Source organism: Neolamprologus multifasciatus, chromosome 22 (genome assembly GCF_963576455.1).
Source record: "Neolamprologus multifasciatus chromosome 22, fNeoMul1.2, whole genome shotgun sequence".
Lineage (NCBI taxonomy): Eukaryota > Metazoa > Chordata > Actinopteri > Cichliformes > Cichlidae > Neolamprologus > Neolamprologus multifasciatus.
This window is the reverse complement of record NC_140459.1, coordinates 18,913,992-18,934,497: the sequence shown is the minus strand read 5'-3', so window position 1 is coordinate 18,934,497 and position 20,506 is coordinate 18,913,992. Positions and strand designations below refer to the sequence as shown.

General features: G+C 43.7%; 1 protein-coding gene across 2 annotated transcripts in view; it reads right to left on the bottom strand.

The window, feature by feature from the left end:
* Window positions 1-748: 748 nt before the first annotated feature.
* Window positions 749-20,506, bottom strand: part of sdc3 (syndecan 3) — a 41,375-nt gene continuing 21,617 nt past the window's right edge. The window contains exons 2-6 of one of the 2 annotated variants that reach the window (XM_085148637.1): window positions 10,353-10,446; window positions 6,491-7,260; window positions 5,412-5,598; window positions 4,904-4,957; window positions 749-2,666 (exon numbers count right to left, since the gene is read on the bottom strand). In XM_085148637.1, coding sequence (XP_085004763.1) covers window positions 2,500-2,666; window positions 4,904-4,957; window positions 5,412-5,598; window positions 6,491-7,260; window positions 10,353-10,446 — 1,272 coding nt within the window. In that variant the 3' untranslated portion in view covers window positions 749-2,499. The remainder of the gene's footprint in view (window positions 2,667-4,903; window positions 4,958-5,411; window positions 5,599-6,490; window positions 7,261-10,352; window positions 10,447-20,506) is intronic. The other variant, XM_085148638.1, reaches the window with a different exon arrangement.

The window sequence follows — 20,506 nt, the reverse complement described above, 5'->3', positions numbered from 1 at the left end:
AGCCGCCCCACATTCAGCAGTGAACAGACTAAACACACCCTCACGCACGCAGAAACACACGCGCACGCACACACACACTCGCGTCGACAGGCTAGTCAGTGTACATAAGAGTCTGCTGTGAAATATCAAGGTGAAGCACTCATGCATACGCAAACACACAGGTAGCAGGTTTAGATGAGGTGCAGACACAAGCGCGCACATGTATTCTTGGACTGGCGACGGGAAGGAGGGAGGGAGGGAGGGATGGAAGGAGGGGGCCCAGGTAACTACACACACAGGAGTGGAAGAGTTGTGTTACCTGCATGTGGAAGAGCGTGAGAACTGCTGGAGTAGGTAAACAAACACTCGACCACAGTACATTCCAGCTTTAACTCGCCCCTCTCTTCTTTTAAAGACGCACACTTGGACAGAAAAAAATGCACACACACACACACTCACACATACACACAGACAGAGCCATCCGCACACACCCAGACGAGTATAGTTTTGACTCCCATGCATTTTTGTTCTACAGTACTGAGTATAATAGAAGCTACTAGCCCAGACGCACTGGTGTGTTTATTGTTACAATCTCTTAGATAGAAGCACAGCCCGCCTGTCTCCTCACGTTGTCCCCTCCCCTCCCCCAAAATGCTCCCACGGCAGGTTAACGTTGACCTCATAAACACTAATTCATTTTCCTCTCATAACCAAAGCTCTAACGGCAAATGTTATGACTGAATTAGTGCACGTGGGAGCAACTTTTAAAAAAAAAAGAAATTTAATTAAAGCCCCTCACACTTCCAAGAGGCCCCTCCCATCCCCAAACAGAGAGACAATGATGGAAGAAAGAAAAAAAAAAATCATAAGGTGAGGCATGCAAAAGGGTGTGTGCGTTTATGGCTGTGTGTGTGTGTGTGTGTGTGTGTGTGTGTGCGTGTGAGAGGGGTGGGGTGGAGGGGGTTTATCGGATGATGGCCGGACGTGGAGTTGTGCTTTTACACAAACAGACCAAACTCTAAACCAACCGGCAACTGATCGATAACTAACCAATAACATTGAAACCACCTGATCTTGCTGGAAATCACAAGTGATGACTATCACTATGACGACGATGATGATGGCGATGGCGACGACGGTGACGAGGGGTTCGATATGCGCTCGTGTGATATGATTTACAGTCTACTTAATGTCGGCGCGGTGTGTTTCAGTGCGCTGCGAGTTTTATTTCAGCTGTTGTGTGTTTGGTGTGTGTGTGCGTGCGTGTGTGACAAGAGCACAGCTCATCTAAAGGGATGACGTGATGTGATGGATAAAAACTCTTCATGGTCATGCAGATGGTTAGTGACGCCAGAAAGGATACGCTGATATTTACATATAAACTTTTTTCTTTTTTTAAACTGCTAAATACACATCCTCCTGTTTATTATTATTATTACGGCATTATTATCATCATCATCATTATTATTATTGTTCACCATCCAGCCCAAGAACATTGATATATTATTGATTATTATTACTATCCATAACTAGTCTTTATACAGCTTAGAGGAGCAGAGGGAGGGGGGCCTGCCGGTGTTTCCACAGCGGCTCCTTGACGTTGTGAAACACGCCGAGCGCTGAGCACCGTTTTCTGGTTGGCCGAGCACAGAGCGAGAGGTCAGCGCCACCGCCGGAGTGTGTGAGTGCGCGCGTATGTGTGTGTTAGCGTGTGTTTATGCGTGGCTTTGTGGACGTGCGTTTGTGTGTCTTTGAACACCAAAATGACGGAAGGCACACAAAAGAGACCTTTCCTCTCACCTTTGACCCCGGGCTCTGTGCGGCCAACCAGACGCTCTGTATGGTTTGTTTTGCTTTTTTTTTTTGCTTTTTTTTTTAAGTGTATGTGTAGAGTGGGGGTGGTGGTGGTGAGGGGCAGAGTAGAGCCCGATCTAATAGTTAGTCTGTCCATAGGCTCACTCCACCCGTCTCCACCCCTCTCCTCTCCCCTTTCAGGCCTTTTTTTCAGATTTGCTCCGTTAAAAACAGAAGAGGATCTCTCTCTCTCTCTCGCTCGCTCTTTTTTGTGTGTGTGTGTGTGCTGGAAAACACAGGTTGCAAGAGCATGTGTTTTGTTTTGTTTGTTTTCTTACAAAATAATCATATCATTACATACAGAACAAGAGAATCTGTAGAATATTAATAACAACATTTACTTTAAAAACATCTCGCGTGTACGTGTTATTTTTTTTCTGAATATATTTGGATTTTTTTTCCTTTTTTTTTTGTCCTCTTTTTTTCTCGTTTTCTTTGAAAAGAAGGTTCCAAGTCCGCAGAGAGAAAGGCGCTCTCAAGTATGGAGACGAGAGGAGAGAGGGATGAGGAGACCCGAGCAGATAAGGAGGGTGGGGGGAGAAGAAGAGGAGAAGGAAGGATGGAGGAGGAGAAGGAAGGGCAGGACTTATAGAGTATCTTTCGCTCTTCTCTTGCTCGCTCTTTCTCCCTTCCCGGTGTGCGGCGTGTCTCTCTGGCGTGTCAGTGTTATGCATAAAACTCCTCCTGCTTGTCCGGTTTCTGGTAGGTGACGGTGGCCTGTTTGGGTTCCTCCAGCGTGTAGCTGCCCTCGTCCTTCTTCTTCATCCTGTACACCAGCAGCATCACCAGGAAGGCAGCGAACAGGGCGCCCACCACGCCTCCCACTATCACCGCTGCAGCGAGATGGAAACAAGAGTTAGTCGTGTCAAATTTGCAGCAGATTAGAAGCTACAAACACTCAAACACACGCAGAGACAAACACTAAAATGCCATTAGAGCCGCTGGCACGTCTGCGGCCGACTATGAAACAACACGGAGCTGCTTTAGAAACACTTCTAGCAAATCTACCACAGCATCACTACCACCTTCCTGCTAAGTGAAGACGGATGAGCCCGAATGTGCCAAAATACATTCTGTGCTGCCAACCGCTTTGTGTTAAAACTGCAGCCGTGCAGTGACACATAACAGTTTAACCCTGTGGGGGCTGCCGGGGCCAATCAGCAGCAGCTGCTTTGTTTCCCACCGTCCTTTGCTTCCTCTGCTTATCTTGTCGAAATGGTTAAAAACGCCCTCATTACAGTGACTGGCATCCACGCCAAAAGCTGGAAACAAGCGCTTTGTTTCCATTCTTTGCGTTGGGAGAGTTTACTTTGTTTATCTCTGTTTCTGCTGAAGGGATTTAATTAATGCAGTTTTTCCACTGCGTACTTTCACCGTAAAACGTATTCCCCTCGTCTGCCTCGTCGCACCGTTTTACGTAATTAAATCTTCTATAGGATTTCAGTCGGTTTTATCTTCTTTTGCCCAATCATGCAGTGCGTAACTACAGTCTGTGTGTTTCACCGTGTCTCTTTATCTCCCCGTCTCTGATTTTGTTTATACTCAGACTTAAGGAATGTTCACTGCATCATTTCAAGTTGCTGTCAAGATAGCACATAATGAACCACTTGTCCGCGAATTCATAATATCAAGTCATCATTAAGACGAATGACTAAATCAAGGATTTTAGTCATGCTGGTGGGGCTGGGCCATGGATGGCATTGTCATTCAGCCCATCTGTCCACCGCTTTTATCCAGAATTAAATTGGACAGAATGGCCTGAAATTTGGCGAGGATACTGATGTTCCCCTCAGGATGAATTGTATCAACTTTACTGAGCTCGCTGCATTTCTGAAAGCAAAGAAATTATAATTTTATTCCAAAATTTTTTGTTTGAGTTTAGTTTTGAATAACAAGTGGTACCCAGCCGATGTGCAAGACAGCAATAATATATTTAGCATGTTAGCAGTAAAAAGGACCAATTATGTTCTTATCCTTCTCCTTTTTTCTTCCATATACAGTCATGCAAAAAATAATGCTTTCATACCACTCGAAGCTTTCCTGTGAAAAGCTGAAAATACCTCATGATTCAGTAGACTGTAGATTCACCTTTAGCAGGAATGAGTGGAAGTAATTGTTTCCTGTATTATTGTATAAGTCTCTCACATCAGTGTGGAGGAATTTTGGTCCACTCTACTTTACAGTGTTGTTTTAGTGCATTGAGGTTTGCAGGCATTCGTTTATGCCTGTCATTTTCATGCCGGCCATTGAAGCACTTTGATTATTTTCTTTTTGAGCCATTCTGTTGTAGGCTTGCTTTGTGCTTGGGTTCATTGTCCTGTTAAATTGAACTTTAGCTGTTAGACAAATGTTCTCACATTTGATTCTAGAATAATCTGTCATACAGACAAATTCATGCTTTCCAGAGGTCTTGTGAAACCTTTCCAAACAAGCCATACTTTTTCAGTCTTTATTTAATTGTACTGTGATGAACTTTAACATTTAACACACTAACTTAAGCATGTAGAGTCTGAGATGTAGCTCGTAGGTTGTTTTTTGTTTTTTTTGCAGTTTCTCTGAGCATTGCACGGCAGTATGCTTGCATACCTGAATGCTCCAGATCAGGAAAATGCCCAAACTTATGCTCTCACTTGCTGATGATCAATTTATGCATTATGCATTTGATTAGGAGCAGCTGGCTGCTATTGACCTTCTTAACTCTTATTAAAGCAGTGAGAGTGTTCTTAGTTTTTTACATGACTGTATATGTTGTTAGAATAGTGGATGCTCGTATTACTTATAGCCAAAGTTTAATAATAATAAAGTCAGTGTGCGTACCGATAATCATTTGAGTGAAAAGCTCAGACTTCAGCCAGGCTTTTTGTACTGCTGTCTCTTTATAACATCAAACCAAACCAAACCTCTGTTTACAAGTGGCAGCCAATCAGAAGAAAGCTGGCTTAAAGGGAGAGGAAGCTAAAACACCCTTTTTACAGATTTTGGTGCTAAAAGGGCTCTGTCAATGAAAAGCTGCACTACACTAATACACGTCTACTGTCTAGTCTAAAATATGTTGCCTCCTGCTCTTTACCGATGAACAGGAAATCAGCGAAAACCACAGCCAGAAGTCCACCAATCAGAACGGCTGAAGGAGAAACAGAGAGCCAGTCAGGTCAGGCAAATTGGCTGCTCCTTTCTTTTCAACAACAGCTCTTTGGGATGAGGAATAGGGGGCACTTGAAAAGGAACTGGATTTAGCCAAAGGGGAAAAGGATGAGAAAAAATAGGGGGGGAAAGGAGGGGTTGGATAACCCGAGAAGAGGATCTCTTGTTCTCAATGGGTCAAACGGGGCTAAGCAGGACATTCTCTTATGGTGATGAATCTGCACTACGTGAATGCGAGGTGATGCCAGATTGTCAGAGCAGCTTCCTGAAAGCAGGGAAAGAACACAGGAGGCAACTGGGAAATGTGTTCTGCCAGTCTAAGGGGTGATTAGGAAGACATGCTCAGAGACAGACAGGTGGATGAAAAGGGCTAGAATTCAGACACGACACACATGGAAGCCATTTGCATGATCTTTAGTGATGGATAATCTTACCTATCAAGACCTCTTTTCTCTCCAGGATGTTCTTCTGCGGTAGCTGGGCCGCGGAGCTGCCTCCGTCCACAGAGTTGCCGATAAGATCAGGTCCTCCCGCCATTTCGCTGCCAAGATTATTGCGGCGTCCATCCATGATTTCATAATCTCCACTTGGTCCTGCAGCACCCACTTCATTGGTACCCTCCTGAGATGGGGAAAGGAAAGTGAGACCAATGAGGAAACTTACATTTGATGTAATCCCATTTCCTCCACAGAGCCGCTGCACTGAAACGCATCCAAACCAACACAGAACTTTCCATGGCACATGTTCGCCTTTAAAACAATGAGCTTCTGTATATTAGGATGGGAGAGAGCTGCAGATTGTCCAACCCATCCAGTATACGCACAAAATCTGGCAGCTTAATTATATGTGGAAAACCAGAAAAATCTAAATGGATCGTGGTTTGATGCAGAGTTTCTTTGATTAACCAAAAGCACATGTGTCAGAGAAATGCCTCTGGTCTTGAATAATGAAGAGGCAGTCAGAAGAAGAGCCGTTACGGTTCACTGGACCATAAACTGTATTTAAAAGATGGAAGAGCAGTAACCGCATGATGCCACATGATGTTTTGAAGCCTCAAGTTGAGCATTTTGGTCTTTACCGTCTTGATTTTAGGAAACTGAATGTGACAGTCTGAATGAGGGAGATGACACCTCTTCCTTTCTGACTCTAAAACTGAACCATATTTTAGAAAATTGGAATTACATTTAACAAGATGTTCAACCAGCAATTGAGGCGATAAACTCATCAGTAAAGTGTTTATTGAGCTCACAGATCAAGTAAGCATCTCCTTGATGTTGTTGATGCTGTTCTTGTTTTTTGAGTCTGAGATGAGGACACTAAGACTACTGTTTGTTAGATTTGGCAGCTTGAGCCCAGAAGTGATTGGCCTAACTTTGCATAAAGAGTGGAAACAGCAGGAACCAGCGAGGGTAACTCTATACAGGTTTAAATAAATATCACGAGTCCCAAAGTTCACAAATGAACATTTTTCATCTCGTTTGCCTAATACTGCCTGACATGAGCTGAGTTCTACCTGTGTTGTTGTGGGCTGCTGTGGGCGGGTCGTTCTCTCTGTTGGCACTGCCTGAGTCGTTGTCGTCATGGGAACCCTGGGCCTGAAGGGGGTCCTGGTCTTGACAGTGGTAGCAGTGGTTGTTGCAGCTGTGGTGGGCTCAGGGGTTGACTCTGGTGTGATGGACATGTCTTCTTCTGTAGTGGTTTCGTCAGTGAATCCTGGGTAAAGCAAGCTGGGCTCTGGCGAAAGGTAGATGTCTTCCTCTTCTTCTGTGGCGCTCAGATCATCTGAACCAGCAGAGGGCGCTGCACTTTCAGCAGGACTGGCTGCAGGATTGGTGGTGACCATAGGAGCGGCAGCAGGGGACCGGGGCGCGGCAGTGGTCTTGGCGCCGGCTCGGATTCTCTCCAGCTCTCTCTCACGTTCCCTCTCTCTCTCCCTCTCCCTCTCTCGCTCTCTCTCCCTCTCTCTCTCCCTCTCCTTCTCTCGCTCCATCTCTCGGACACGCTCCCTTTCCCTCTCCCTTTCTCTCTCCCTCTCCTTTTCCAGCTCCAGCTCCCGCTCCAGCTCCCTCTCCCTCTCCAGGTCCCTATCCAAGAACACGCCGCTCTCTCCCTCAGCCTCAGTGAGAAGAGGGGTGGTCGTCGGGTCCTCTGGGTTGGGGCTAGGCTCTGCTGCAGGCGGTGCAGAGGGAGCGAGGTCGGTTGCTTGGGTGGTGGAGAGAAGTAGGGGTTCCTCTGTGGTGAACGTGACAGCTACTGATGTTGGCCTCATACCGATCTCAGGAACTGAAGAGGAGAGAATTAGAACAAAAAAGGAAATAAGACAAGAAGAAGAGTCAAATTTGACACAGTCACTCCATCACACAGTTTTGTAAGCCACCACCCACCCACACACACACACACACACACAGATAACAGTAGATCAGAAACTGAGACTATTGCTGGCTCATTCACTTCACACTCAGTAGTTTACTCTCTAGTGACACTTCTGACACTTAATCTGATTAGTCTTACTCAGCCAGCAGATTGCATCGTCCCTAACAGGTGTCCCCGGTGTATATCCCTAATACCTAAAGTTCCCCTGATGGCTTACTTGATGGGCTGCAGTAGAAAATAAGAAGAGATGTGTAATGGAAGAAAGAGAGGCGCATACAAGGTCTGATACGGCTGTGCTGTTCTTCATGCAGCATCATTAATCCTGTCATGCTTAAGAATGGCGAAGCATGTCATCACATCTGAAAATCACTGAAAATCAATGCTTAAATGCTGTATGCCTCATCACTGCAGGATCCACTATGATCACAGAAGTTGCACCGAGCAGAATGATGTCTTTAACTATCTGTTATATCTGAAGCTGCAGCCGCACAGGTTTAATGCTGCTCGAAGGCAAGAGGTGTCGGGATCGATCCAAATATCCATAGTATCGATATCAAATATGCATCAGTACTGGACTGGATTGATACTTTGTTTCTATCGTCTAAGTTTAGTATGTAGCTCAAAGAGCTTTATGTTTAATAAACTATTTTCTTGAAAGAGAACGGAAGATAAACCGAAATGCTTTAGAGGCGGGCACAATTACACTCCTGATGTCCAAAAACGTTTTAAAATCACAGTGGTTTACTCATCATTAAAACCTGTTCAAAATTTGAAAATTTATGCTAATTCATCTCATAAATCAGTCAACACTCCTCTCTCCTACTTGAGCTGCCTTTATAGGTTAAAAGTATTGCTATCGGCAATACTGGCCCTGTATTTAATTGGTATCGGATCGATACCAAGGTTTGCAGTATGTGCAGCAGTACCGAGGACCGTCACCAAAACAGACAGCGTTCGCATTGTTGTATTTTTATAGCTTTTAATAAGAGAATGTGCCAAAATTTGCCTTCAGAGTTTTCTGAAAGGCGTCCTAGCAGGTGGGTAACATAGCAAAAAGGGCTTATTTAACCTAAACTATCATTTTGACCAAATCTAAACATGAGTTCTTTTGCCTAAATTAAACCAAACTGCAAAACTGCAAATAAATTAATTAATAACCCAGCTAAGTCTGCACTGGTAACTCACATGGGAGATGAGCCCCAGTCTCCTGGATGAATCACACACACTAATCAACCTACAGCCATCCCCATAATTTACAGTCAACAGCAACCATGATCCTAGAGCAACATTTATTATGACGTTGCGGGAACAAGTCAACATGGTGACATCGTGTCTAAACTTGTAAGGCTTCCACATGAAGCGGAACTAAGCTCCTCAACCAAAGGCTTCCCATAATGCAGCACGTTAATATGTTTTATTAAGATACACCTTCCCTGGTAAACTGCCCACCTTTCAAACTCCAAGGCCAACCATTTGAGGTTTGAGGAAACCCAAGCTTGGGCAACCATCATGACATCATCCCCAGCTCTTAAGCAGCAATTAATTTGTCCTTGACTACACATGCAGCTATCTGCTTTATTCATCAATAATCCCTTCGGTAATTTTTAAACACTAAGGAAAGATTTTCTGCAGAACTACAAAAAGCATCATTCAGCTTTTTTTTCACAGCCAGCTAACAAACAAACTAACAAACTGGGATTTATGAGTACAAGTGTCTCCGCCTCCATCTTTCCTTTAAATGTCAGCAACACAAAAGCACACACAGAGAGTGCTTAACTATGTTTGGCTGCTTTTTTTAAATCGCCTATAAAATAGTGAATGTAATGACGACTTAGCACCCCAATTAAATCGCCATTTTCTGCTCATTTAGCTGTCTGACAGCAGAAACTTAACAATGTGTACACGAGAACGACTGCTGCAAATTATGAGTTCAGCTGTGTTAAAAACCTGGAGAAGAGAAGAGAAGAGAAGAGAAGAGAAGAGAAGAGAAGAGAAGAGAAGAGAAAAGAAGAGAAGAGAAGAGAAGAGAAGAGTGATTCATTTTCTTTTTAAATCTCATAATGCTATTACTCCACCCCACCTTTCATTCTGTTATAGCAGTGAAGCTCTTTGGGTTGAAAGAGAAACAAATTGAATTTACAGGCACAAAAACACGAAGGTGGAGAGGATATCGAAATATGGACTCCAACAATGCAGCTTCTGTTAAACACATCAGACACCACAACAAGAAAAAAAGAAAGAAAGAAAGAAACTGGATGGCTCTAAAGCAGCTGTGACACAAAATGAACATCTGCCTGTTAAAAACGAGCCCTTTCTTTGTGTTCTGTAGTGTGGTTTGAGCTTAAGTAATTTGCCAGGCTGCTGTTTCAGCCACAGGGGGTGCCTCTGCTACACTCTCCTGCTTTGAATTGTAATTTATTTTGAGCGTGCTCGCCACTAGCACAGCGCCCGAACTGAGGGCAGCCCTCAATGAGTCATGCTTAATAAGGAGCCCCGCGCTCAAGCTTCGACAGCAAGATCAGAAATTGAACTGAATTGAATTACAGCAATGTGATTTACATTAAGTAGGTAATTCCTACAGCCCGGCTCGAACACGGGCCGCACCCTCGCACATAGGTGCCCGCGACCGCTGGTGTGCGTGTGATCGTCTAATCTGCATGGACTGTAATCTGATTAGAGTAAATAAGATCTCGGGGAACTGAGCTTCAGTTACTTCTTGTTTGTAAGGGGTGTGTCTGAGGAATTTTCTTAATAAATCTGTTCCCGAACTTCTCAGTCGAGCCACACGGCATGATTGTGTGGTGTGACTTTGGGTGTGTGTGTGCGTGCATGGCCTCCACGCATGTGTGTCTGGTGAATAGAGGAGGGACTGTGGGGGTCTTTGGGGTCAGCAGATTGAAACCCGACAGCTGTTGAGTCTGAAAGAACCAGGGCATGAGTGTGTAACCTCACACACACACATATATATATATATATATATATATATATATATATACACTTACAGCCAGAGCCAGAGCCCGAGTAGAGATCCTCATCGTCGTAAAATTCATCTCTCGCCGACCCTTCGTCATCAATAGGCAGCGACCACTTCTGTCCCTGTTAGACAGAGAGATTACAGATGAGTGAGAAGTTTGTCATTTCATTTGAAAGAGAAACCACTTTTGCAGATTACACACACACACACACACACAGAGTTGTCTGGTGCAGCTGCATTATGTTGGACAGGGGAACATCTGTCTGTCTGTGGCTCTATGGAGGAGCATAGTTAATGAGTTGATCTAAAGCTGGGATTTTGGCAGTGGAACATCAAAGCTTTTAAGGAGAGAAGAAGGGGGTGGGCGGGTGGTGGTGGTGGGGGGTTTCCATTTTGTCTCTGCTTATGTGTCAATTGCAAGTGATGCTCGGCCCGTAAAGCAGCAAAGCAAAGGAAAGCAATTAACTTCTGAACTTCGTTCCATTACGGATTAATAGGGTAATATTTTTCAATATGAAGTGTTCGGTATTTGAAATGATAGGAAGTACTCATTTTTACACTCACAAAGCAAACGTGATATCTTTAAATTGCTTGTTTTGTCTGAGCGGCAGTCCAAATACGACAGTTTGAAAATTACTCAGAACAGAGGCCAGCAGCAGTAGGCACATTTCAAGCAACCAGAGCAGGAAAATGACACCAATGCTTCCTGCCTGCTGTGACACAGAGCGCAGCTATAGAGCCTCGAGTTGGCAGAAGCATCTGACCGATTAAAAATCACGAAAGTTTCTAAAGTTTATTCCTACAGAGTCGTGAATGTCTGCACCAAATTTTAATGGAAATCAATCAGACACTATTGAGATACGTCAGCAGTCTAAAACCCAAAAATCTATTCAGTCTACAAAAATGTAAAATGGGAGACGTTTAGTTTGATGAATGGCCCGAGAGGATCACAACTGTCCGCAGATCACTTATTGCCATCTCAAAATAATTATGTGGCCCGGAGGTGAAAAATATCACCACCTCTTCTGAGTTTTAGCACCCTGAAGGCCCCAATCCCCCCCCCCCCCCCCCACACACACCCTGTCTGAAATATGCTCATAACTGTCTTGCGGATCATTTCACAGCATCCTCCCTTCTCATCACTCAAGCTTAATCCAAGCCTCCTCCACGTCAGCCCGCGAGGAGGAAGCACAAGCACGCCGACCCCCACCGGGGTCAGGTAGGGGGGATTAGTGAGGGATCATTCAGGGGTTGAATCTCTGAAGTGAACGACCTCAGCCTCCGTTCACTTTGAGGCTGATCCCTCCTCCTCTTCTCTCTCTTCCTTCATCCCTTTCTCTCGACCTGAATCCCACATCCGTGCGATGTTTAAACGCACACTTTAGCACTCAGAGATTTTTCCCATCACACAGGGTCAACTAATGCTGCTATCGAGTGCATGCACTTAAGAGATGCCGCACGCGCTGCAGTGCGAAGATAGATTCAACCTACAGAGGTGTTTATGCACAGTCAGGAATGTCCAGTCAAATATTTACAGACCGCCTTTCTGAACTGACTTTTATTCATATGCTAAATATTTTACCTGTTTTTTTCAATGATTAAATAGATGGATCGTTCACATCGAAGCCGAGTCCCTTTCGTTTTGACAAAAACTGTTTTTATGCTAAATATCTTAAAGCGTTTACTTAAAACCATCTTCCAACGATTTAAACACGTACTGCATTGTGTGTGTTTGTGAAAAGATGTAATTCTCTGTAACGGAGATTCTGCTACTTGGGGGCAGCTGAACAAGAGGCCAATGCAACCGAGATTTTATCTGCTTCTCAAGTCGATGTGTTCACACTGCTGGCAAACATTTGCTTATTTGCATATCAAGCAGGCGTAAAGGACCATTAGCATGAGGAGTTGTGCTTCTGGCCATGATGAAGTCCAATAAAGACTCTGCTTACAGCTTTGTAAATTGAATTATTTGGATCTTTAACTGCCAAATGCTCCAATCAGTCACTACCACGGTTTTACAGCATTTTGGATTTTTAGTAGAGCCTGAACAATAAACCATTTAAGAACCGATAGTGATATTAGGTGATTTTAAAATCTAATATTTTAGACACATGAAACATAAACAGATCCTCCCAACATTTGCTATGTGCTGATCAGCAAATAGCTGATATCGGCTGATGATATCAGCCCGCCAATATATTAGTCGGGCTCTAATTTTTAAGATTCATCTGAGTGAATGAATGAAACTAATGAGAGCAGCTATGTGAGTGAATTAAAACAGCAAAATTGTTGGCCATAAACGCAAAATGACATCCTGTTCTCACTCCCAGCTGGTGGCAGCAGAGCCTGGTTCTGCCAGAGGTTTCTTCCTGTTAAAAGGGAGTTTTTCCTCTCCACTGTCACCAAGTACTAGCTCATAGTTGGCCATATGAATGTTGTGGTTTTCGCCCCATCATTGTAGCATCTTTAACTTCAACAAAAAGCCCCTTGAGGTGACTGCTGTTATGATTTGGTGATTTGCTTGTGATAAACATTTCTCAAGTGATTCTTCGGCAATAATTTTCAACTTGCAGAGAAGAGTTCAACATCTGAAGATTCCCTTCTGGAATGTGTTTCATATCGTCAAAAAGGGAATTTAACCCCCCCAAAAAATGTTTTTCCTAAACATAACCAAGCAGTTTTTTTGTGCATAAACCAAACGGTGACCAAAGACTGAAGTCCAAAATGAAAGTAAAGTATCTCGGGAAATAAGGCAAATAAGGAAGCAGCCTATCCCTTGTGTTAAAATATGATGAAAAGATGCTTTCTGGGGGATCAATATTGGACAAGTTGGGAGTGAGAAAGTGTTGAATGAATGTAAAAATGGCAATATTTGCCATGCCTTAAAGTCTTTACACTACAACCTTTACACTAGTTTTTTATTATAGCACACAAACACAAATCAGGCCCAATTTTGAGGTCTGGCATCTTTCCCAAAGACCTGGATGCGCTGAGGGTCAACCCACCAAATTTCAGATAAGTGGATGATCTGCTCTCAGCGCCAAACCAGAGCAGACCAGAAACGCTGATGTATACTGATGTTATACTGTAGAGTCAATCAGTGCATTGCTGGCATAAAAAAAGATCATAAATGTGCTTAAGAGGATGTTTTCTTAAATACTTCAGAACTGTTGCTACACTTATTGGAGTAACGGAGCGTAAAGCTTTTTAACGCTTCCTCCAACGTGTATACGTCGTGTATATTTTGAGCCCAGACTGAGCTCAGTAGCAAACAGTAAGTAGTGCAATAATTCAATGACTAAAAAGGGTTTAGTTTTTGCTCCAGGTATTGGAAAACAGTCAGTCTTCTGCTGAAAATCTGACCAAAGCAAACTTATCTCTTCAGCAATCTTAAGCCCATCCCCAGGGCCTGCAGAGCTGTTTTTCTTTCCCTTTTTTTTGCCAGCCAGTGTGATGCTAATTGTGCACACACAGAGGAGCACAGGCTCCTCCCCGGCTCCAGACAGAGGAAACCTGATGCCTTTAAAAGCCAATAAAAGCATAATGGAATCTAGAGACCCGAGTATCTCAGTCCATCACAGCATGAGGTGGAGCTGAAACGCTATATGTACCTCCTGAAAATAAAATTGACTTAAAGCTGTTTGGAGGCCGGACACACTGAGGAGATTGGTCTGAGAAGTGTGTGTGTGTGTGTGTGTGTGTGTGTGTGTGTGTGTGTGTGTGTGTGTGTGAAGGCCTGGAGATGTCAAACCCTGACAGTACTGAAAATACCAAAAAAAAGACACACCAGTGTGAGCAGGGTGCAAATGTCTTTCTCGTATCTGTGTGTGTGCTATATTCCAAGGATCACTTTTACAATGAAGGCCGTTGCTATGGGCAACCTTTGCCTTTCACAGAAATTCCCATCTCCCAGTGAGAAGCTACCAGACACACACACACACGTATGAGAGCTCTAACTACATAAGCAAAGGTGTTATGTAACGTAAAAAAAACAACCTTATAAAAAAGAAGCCCCACCATCAGTCTCCTCCTCAGGCTCTCCCCCTCTATCGGTTCCCCCCCTTCTGCCTCCCTTCACCTCCCCCTGAATCCACAAACTCCGTGCCAGTGTCTCCCTGTCCTCGCCCCACTTTCCTTTCATCTTAAACTCCATTCCTTATCTCGAGGCTAGCCCCCTAAATTCAGCATGACTGCCAAATAACAAACACACACACAGATACTTAAATAAACACACCCCGCCCCTGAGGGCGGCACCAGAGCCCACCCCAGGGGCCCCATTTACAGGTCCACACATACACACACACGCGCGCAATCAACAACCTCCAGGACTCCAGAGTACAGCTGTGGAGCCCCTGTTTGTTTAGTTGTGTATCATCTACATTTATCCCAACATTTAGGAGCAATATAAAATCCACCTCGGTGCCTTGACATGCTTAAATTGTGAGTCAATATGTGCGAATTCACAGCGTGGCGGGCAGCCGTGCGTCACTGCATGTAATTACACTGAGTGTGCGTCTGGACCAGTGTAATCACAGGTTTTGTCTGTGGTGTGGTGCGCACGTACATGCAGACATAAATGCTCCTCGGACCTCTAGTGTGGGTGTGTGTTTCTTTACAGGATTTTTTTTTTTTTTTTTTTTTGGAAGAGGGGGGCAGCTCTGCATTTCGCCTGTGTTTCGGGGGAGCTATAAACAGCTGTACTTTCAGCCTGCACCACATAGCTAACCAACCACAGCGAGACGCAACGAGCTCCCCATCCACCGCACGCATAACCTAAGGCCAAAATCATCTGTGTGCCCTTAATTTCCCTCCACCGCTGCATTTTGTTCCCAGTCGTTATAAAAGGAAACTGTAAGATGACAGCTATATATTCAGCTGGATCTGCGGGGTGAATGCAATCCTGGTTTTTGGCAATGCATTAAGCAATGCCATTATGAGGCATGCGGTGCCAGATGGAGTCATTTTTAAAACAATCTCGTCAGGAATATATCATTTTATATATATATATATATATATAAAATGTATATGCACTCGTGTAAAAAAGAACAGGAGAAAAAATGACATTAAGGGGCTGTAAAGTCATGTTTTCACAAGGCCAACCCTACTGCGTCCTTTGAGGGGTGTTGCAACATTTGCAGTTAGTCAGGCAGAAACATGATCTGAAGCCAGCATCAGGTTTAGCACCATAAATGTGATCCTATAGCTTGTCTATGCATGTGTGCACAGCTACAGAGTCTGGATTTTATGCCTAAGCCAACAATACTGTGGTTTCACAAATATTAATACAGAAAATCCACAGGAGCCAATCTGCTCCACTTTTTTTTAATTTAGGTATGGAGTAAAGTATTAAAGCAGCAGCCAGTAGGTACCAGAATTAGATCAGGAGAAAAAGACCAGGTGTGTGTGTGCGCGTTTTCACTGTAGGAACAATGGGTCTATAGCTCTCAGCTAATTCTAAGATTCAGGAAGTCAGATAACAATGGGAGGCAGAGGTGGTCCTGCACATAAATCAATTAACACACACAAACATCCAGTAGATTTTCTGCCAGATGTGCACGAACCAAAGATGATTTTGTGGTTGTTGTTTTTTTTTTTCCCCCGACTGGTCGAGATCAGTTCAGCTCGGAGATCCCCTTCAGGCTAGCTCTGCAGATAGAAAGCTTCATTGTGATTGACTTCAAATGCATTCCTCAGTAACCCGAGAGGCTGCTGCTGCTGCACAATGCCTCGCACTAACACGCGCACATCCACACGAGCATTTTAAGCTACTGATACAACACACCAGCCCTGCTCTGCTTTGGAGAAATAATCGTTAATTGTGCCTTTTAATATGTGAGATTTTATCGGAGCGAATGTTCCCGACTGCCGCAGCATCTCTGAGCTCTCAAACTGTGAAAAATAATTTGAATACTCCCTCTGCTTTCTGGCACCAACTCAGTCCCACAGACTCGATCTGTCCCTCTATTTACTGCATCCATGATGCGGAAGAAGAAGAGGGCTGAAATACAATGGATGCTACAAGCTGGTCAGATTTGGTCCTCCCCCCTCCACACACTGTTCATTTAGGATTAAGCGAACCTTCCAAAGGGAACTCATCCATCAAAATTGTGTTCAGGATTCAAATACTGTGCTAATGTGACAGACAGCACAGGAAGCTTTAGATGGTAGCCGTCTGGTTGGCTTGACCTTTGCTAAAGTTTGAGTCACTGAACTGAAACTCTCATCTGCATTTGTTTGTCTGCATTTCAGCTGAAATATCTGACTAATAATGTGTTGAGGAAGTGTGCACCACAGTTTGTGCTTTAGTTTCATTGAGTGAAACTACAGTTTCTTAATAGTCTGCTACTTAGTATTTGAAGGTATCCATGTATGTTCATTACATTCATAGAGTTTAGGGATACATCTGGCTTCCTAGCATTAGCTGATAGCTGATGACACAAATGACTTTCCACCGTCATGCCCAAATACAGTCACTTGTGGCTAAGAAAAAAGAAGAGAAGCAAAAACACAAATGTTAATGTTAGTAAAAGTTTTTGCCCAGAAATGTCAATAGATTCTGTTTTTCTACCCCTCCCAATTCAAGTCCATAATCTTAGCTACAGTGTAGGACAAACATGTTTTAGTTAGCCAAAATAGATCAAAAGATTCAATTTAGACTGTAACCCAAAATGTAAGCGGTCAGCCGATGTGTTTCTATGACTGTTTGGATTGGCTCTATATCTGCCCTATCTGAGTTTTTCCCTATTTGGTGGAAAGTGCAGTAAGAAAAGTTATTTTCTCTGAAAGAGGTTGTAAAACTTTATAAAAAGAGTCAGGTGAGTAAGTCAGTCTCTGTTAGCTGTTGCTAGCCTCTGTTAGCTCCTGTTAGCCTCTTTTAGCTCGTGTTTACCTCTGTTAACTACTGTTAGCCTTTGTTAGCTAATGTTCAGCGGCATTACACTTCAGTTCAGGAGATGAGTTTGAAGGTGAGGAGGAAGCGCAAGTTATTTTATTAAGATTATATATTATACATTATATATATACATATTTCAGATTATAGTAATTTTTTATATTAAATAACCACAAATTACTTACTGTACCTTTAAAGCTTTAAAATTAATTCACAAACTACTAGGTGACGTCACTGTGGCTACACCCATCTTCTATATACAGCCTATTGCTGCAGTGGGAAGTTGGAAATTCTCGAGTTCCCAGTGGAAATTGGAACACTACCTCAAGTTGGACTTTCCACTCAGAAAGTCAGAAATCCCACACCAACCCCCAACTCTGTAATTCAAGATGGCAGCAATAGCAAGTGTGACCAGCAGTAAAACTATCGAACTTGTAATCTGAACTAAAATAAACTTGCTAAGTCGTGCTAAGCTGTGAGCAAAGCACTGATCAGACTCAATTTGTAAAGAAGCCACAAGTGCTTTAAAAAACAAACAAACAAAAAACAGGTGTTGTGTTGTAATCCAGGTGCAGCTTTTCATTTCTATTACTGGTATGATGTCACTCCTAGCTTCACCATTTATTTTACTTTTTTCTTTTTCTGCCTTTATTAATTGGATAGTGTAGAAGGCGGGGAAGTGAGGAGAGACACGCAAGAAACATTTCTGGTCAGATTAGAATCCACAGCCCTGCAACAGCCTTTCAGCATACGGGTCACCTGATGAAACAAGCGTGCGGCAGAGGCACCCGAGACCTGACTTCTGAGGTAAAAGGATCACATTACATGGGCTTGACTAACACATCCCAGTTGTAGCAGAAAATCCTGTGTTGGATGATTATGTATGTGCCACTCTGTAATTAAACATTTGCTTCTAACTCTGCCCACATATCAGGATTCACTGGCAAATATGTCAGCTTACTGAAGCAAAACATGCTCTAACTTCTATTCCTCTGTGACCCTGATACTTGTTAGTGATCAGTAAATTAATACAAACTGCCAGGAAGTTCAAATTTTTTTTAAAGCTTTTCTGATGCATTAGTGTTGCAACTCATCATATTTACACAGTCGGGGCGCAGTCTGAAATCACGGTGCCTTCATGTAATCATATGTTGAGTACACTGCCAAATCGTTTATGCTGATGAGATCTCTCTAACACTAGGTGGTCTAAATAAACATACGGCTCTGTATCCCACAGCTACGCCGCTGCCTCCACCTCCTGAGTCTGCCTCCTGTGTTAGCAATTAGCTGTATGTGAACTGTGGATGTTTGTGTTCAATAATGGCGTGCATTTCAGGGTCCACTTACAGTCGAGGTTGCTCATATTTGCACCAGAGAAGCGCCACGTCGCAAAACTGAAAGGGTGTTATTGTTGCGCTGAATGCTTTTACCTCTATGTGGGTGTCCTAACTGAACCAAAGTGCCACATGACCAACAATAATCATCTGGCAGACATTTGAGATGCAGATCAGCCCTAAAATCAAGTGTAAAGTGATTTCAGTGAGCCGTATTTCAACTCTCCCTGCAGTTTAATAGATAGATAGATGCAGAGCTTCGTGAAGCAGGTGCTGATTCACAGCCATGTCTGTGTCTGCTCCTCTGCAGAAGCCCGTTATTTGGAGCTGGAGGGTCAGAGCCAAGCTGTTCGCCGGCAGAAGACGAGCATCACTCTGCCTGGAAGGGGTCAGACTGCTTGGCACATGCCCTCCGGCTACATGCGTCCTTACAGGAAAAACTGCAGCCTGTTTACCGTTTGTATGATTCCACACCCATCTTTCCTTTCCGGAGTGGATCCCCGACCCTGTCAATAGTGACCTCTAATCTCTCCTCCAGCTCTTGCTTTTCTGCCTCGTCTCATTCTCCACCCTTCTCTTCCTCTTCTTCCAGCTGGGCAGGCAGCCAACCTGGACTCTAACACACTTACAGTCAGATGTAAGAGAGATAGAGGGCAGTCTGTGCGTGTGAGTGAGTGTGAGTGTGTGTGTGAGTAGGTTACCAGGTGATGGCCTGGTTAAGACACCTGCCACCTTCAGCAGAGATTAGCACAGACGCCTCTGCACAGTCATGCTGCTCACACATTCTGTGATACCTCATAATACACACACACGCATGCACACACACACAGACAGGCAGACGGTCGAATGTCGAGACAGTATCTTGTAGCACTGACGTCAGGTGCGCTCACACGGTCCAACACCTGCACGCCACGGCCAAGAGGGTCAAAGAAATCCTGTCTCAGTCCAGGAAGCTGATATAAAAAAGGTTAAATATACTCCCTGATTCACAGATACACAATGAGACAATGGGGCCCCTGGGCACAGGCACAGACACAATAAAGTGACCTCTTTCTCACAAGAGTACCCCTGCATGTCATTAGCAGTTGTTCTGTATATTTCTCTGTAGTACCCTGGAGGTTTTTAACTCTGAAGTTTTATTTACAGAGTCCCCGTAGAGCAAACAACGCCATAATGGGTAATGGCGTTGTTTGCTTTCTACTTGTGCTCTAGAGAGTCCGCATCGCTCTGACATCCCAAGTTAAACCGAGCTGATCGCGCTGGACTCCGAGCTTGTAAATATTAAACAACAGTTACGCAGCGAACACAGCTGAAAGTCTGACGTCATCTCTCGCCGTACGACAATTGAGGTCACACACGAATCTAGATCAGATTATTGCAATTATTTTATTTTTATTTTTTTACCTTCTTTGGAATAAACAGTTTTTATTTGATTTCATTCTTGCTTTAATTGATAAAGTGATAGCAGGAAATTAAACAGAAACAGAATTTTTCTCTTGCTAGAAAGTCGAACGAGGACCTCCAGGCGACATTTAAGAAGTACCTCATACTGCCGTTTTTCATCCGTGGAGAAAAATACAGCCAGCTGACGTTTATTCAGCGTGGGTACTTTTACTGAAAAGCACAAAAGAGAGAAGACTGCAGAGTGGATTGAGTCTATATCTGGGTTGTCTGGTATGAGGTATGACAATGAAAGCAACCTAAATACAACTAGAGTCTATCGCATTTTGTTTAAAGGAGGCATTATCCTTGTGCAATACAACAGCCCATGTTTGTACGGCTTATTAGTACTGAGTGGCTCTATCACAATTGTTGCATCCTGAGCAGTCGCACACGTACTTCTTCATTTCCGTAAATAAAGCTTAAAATAACACTAAAGTGACACTTCCTGCCACCAAAGAAACTTTGAGAGTGCCGCTTCTGTTTTCAAACCTTTCTGTCAGCAGATCTGCATCAACG